Source organism: Fulmarus glacialis, unplaced genomic scaffold (genome assembly GCF_000690835.1).
Source record: "Fulmarus glacialis isolate BGI_N327 unplaced genomic scaffold, ASM69083v1 scaffold10561, whole genome shotgun sequence".
NCBI lineage: Eukaryota > Metazoa > Chordata > Aves > Procellariiformes > Procellariidae > Fulmarus > Fulmarus glacialis.
In genome coordinates, this window is record NW_009192130.1 from 2333 (window position 1) to 3333 (window position 1001).

The 1001-nt window shown below is 59.3% G+C and overlaps 1 protein-coding gene across 1 annotated transcript; it reads right to left on the reverse strand.

The window, feature by feature from the left end:
• Nucleotides 1-266: 266 nt before the first annotated feature.
• Nucleotides 267-989, reverse strand: LOC104083454 (inhibin beta C chain-like; the record flags this gene model as incomplete). Its single annotated transcript, XM_009586940.1, has 1 exon — nucleotides 267-989. A coding segment is annotated over one exon (723 nt), but the record flags the coding sequence as incomplete, so codon positions are not given.
• Nucleotides 990-1001: the final 12 nt, after the last annotated feature.

Genomic DNA, 1001 nt, shown 5'->3' on the forward strand with positions numbered 1-1001 from the left:
CGGTCAGGGCAGGGATGTGCAGAGTCACCAACCACCGACAGCTCAGACTCGGGCGGTCCGATGTGGCCTTGGCTCTGTCCCACATGTCCCCAGAGACCCCTGCCCCAGGTGCTCCCTCTGATGAGACCCTCTCCCTCCCTCCCAACCTTTCCAAAGGGGTCCATTGCACCACAGTCTGACTCCAGCTCAAGGGAGCTCTCCAGCTCTCCCTCCCACCCCAGAGAGACAGTCCTGGAGAAGGGGGGTACCCAGCACGGCTCCCCCAACTAGCTACAGCCGCAGGCATCAACAATCATGTCAGGGATGTCAGTCTTGACAATGTTGCTATTACGATCGAAGTAGAGGACAGAGAGTGGCCGGCGTCGCGTGGGCACGCAGCAAGAGTGCCCCGATGCCTGGATGTTGTTAGCTTTGACGAGGTTGAAGACAGCTGTGTGGAAAGAAGAGGCCATCCCAGGGCTGCCTGCCACATGTAGAGGGCACTGGCCCACACAGTAGTTTATCTGGTAGCCCTCAGGCTTAATGATCCAGTCGTTCCAACCGATGTCACGGAAATCCACATAGTAGTCCTTGCGGCAGCAGAAGTTGGAGTTCTGGCTGCAGTGGAGGCTGCGCTTGGCCACGTGGTGTCCCGGCTCCCGCACCTTTGCCTCAGCCACCAGGAAGGGCTGATGGGACCGGCTGGCATTGACTATTGCCATGATATCACCCCCATCCCCACGGCTTTCCAGTTCCAGCCGCAGGGTCCTGCGCTCTCCCCCAAAGAAACTCTGCAGGGCAGGCATGAGGGTGAAGGCGCGCCAGCCACTGCCCTTAGCACTCAGTCGCCTCTCACTCAGCAACGTGCGATTACCCCCCACCAAATCACCTTCCCCACCAGCAAGGAAGATTCTCAGGGTGAGGCTGGCTACCAGGTCTCGGGGAACTCGAAGGTAGAGCCAAAGCTGAGCCTGCAGGATGTGAATGTCCTGGTCTTGCGTACGGCTGAACTGGAACCGCAG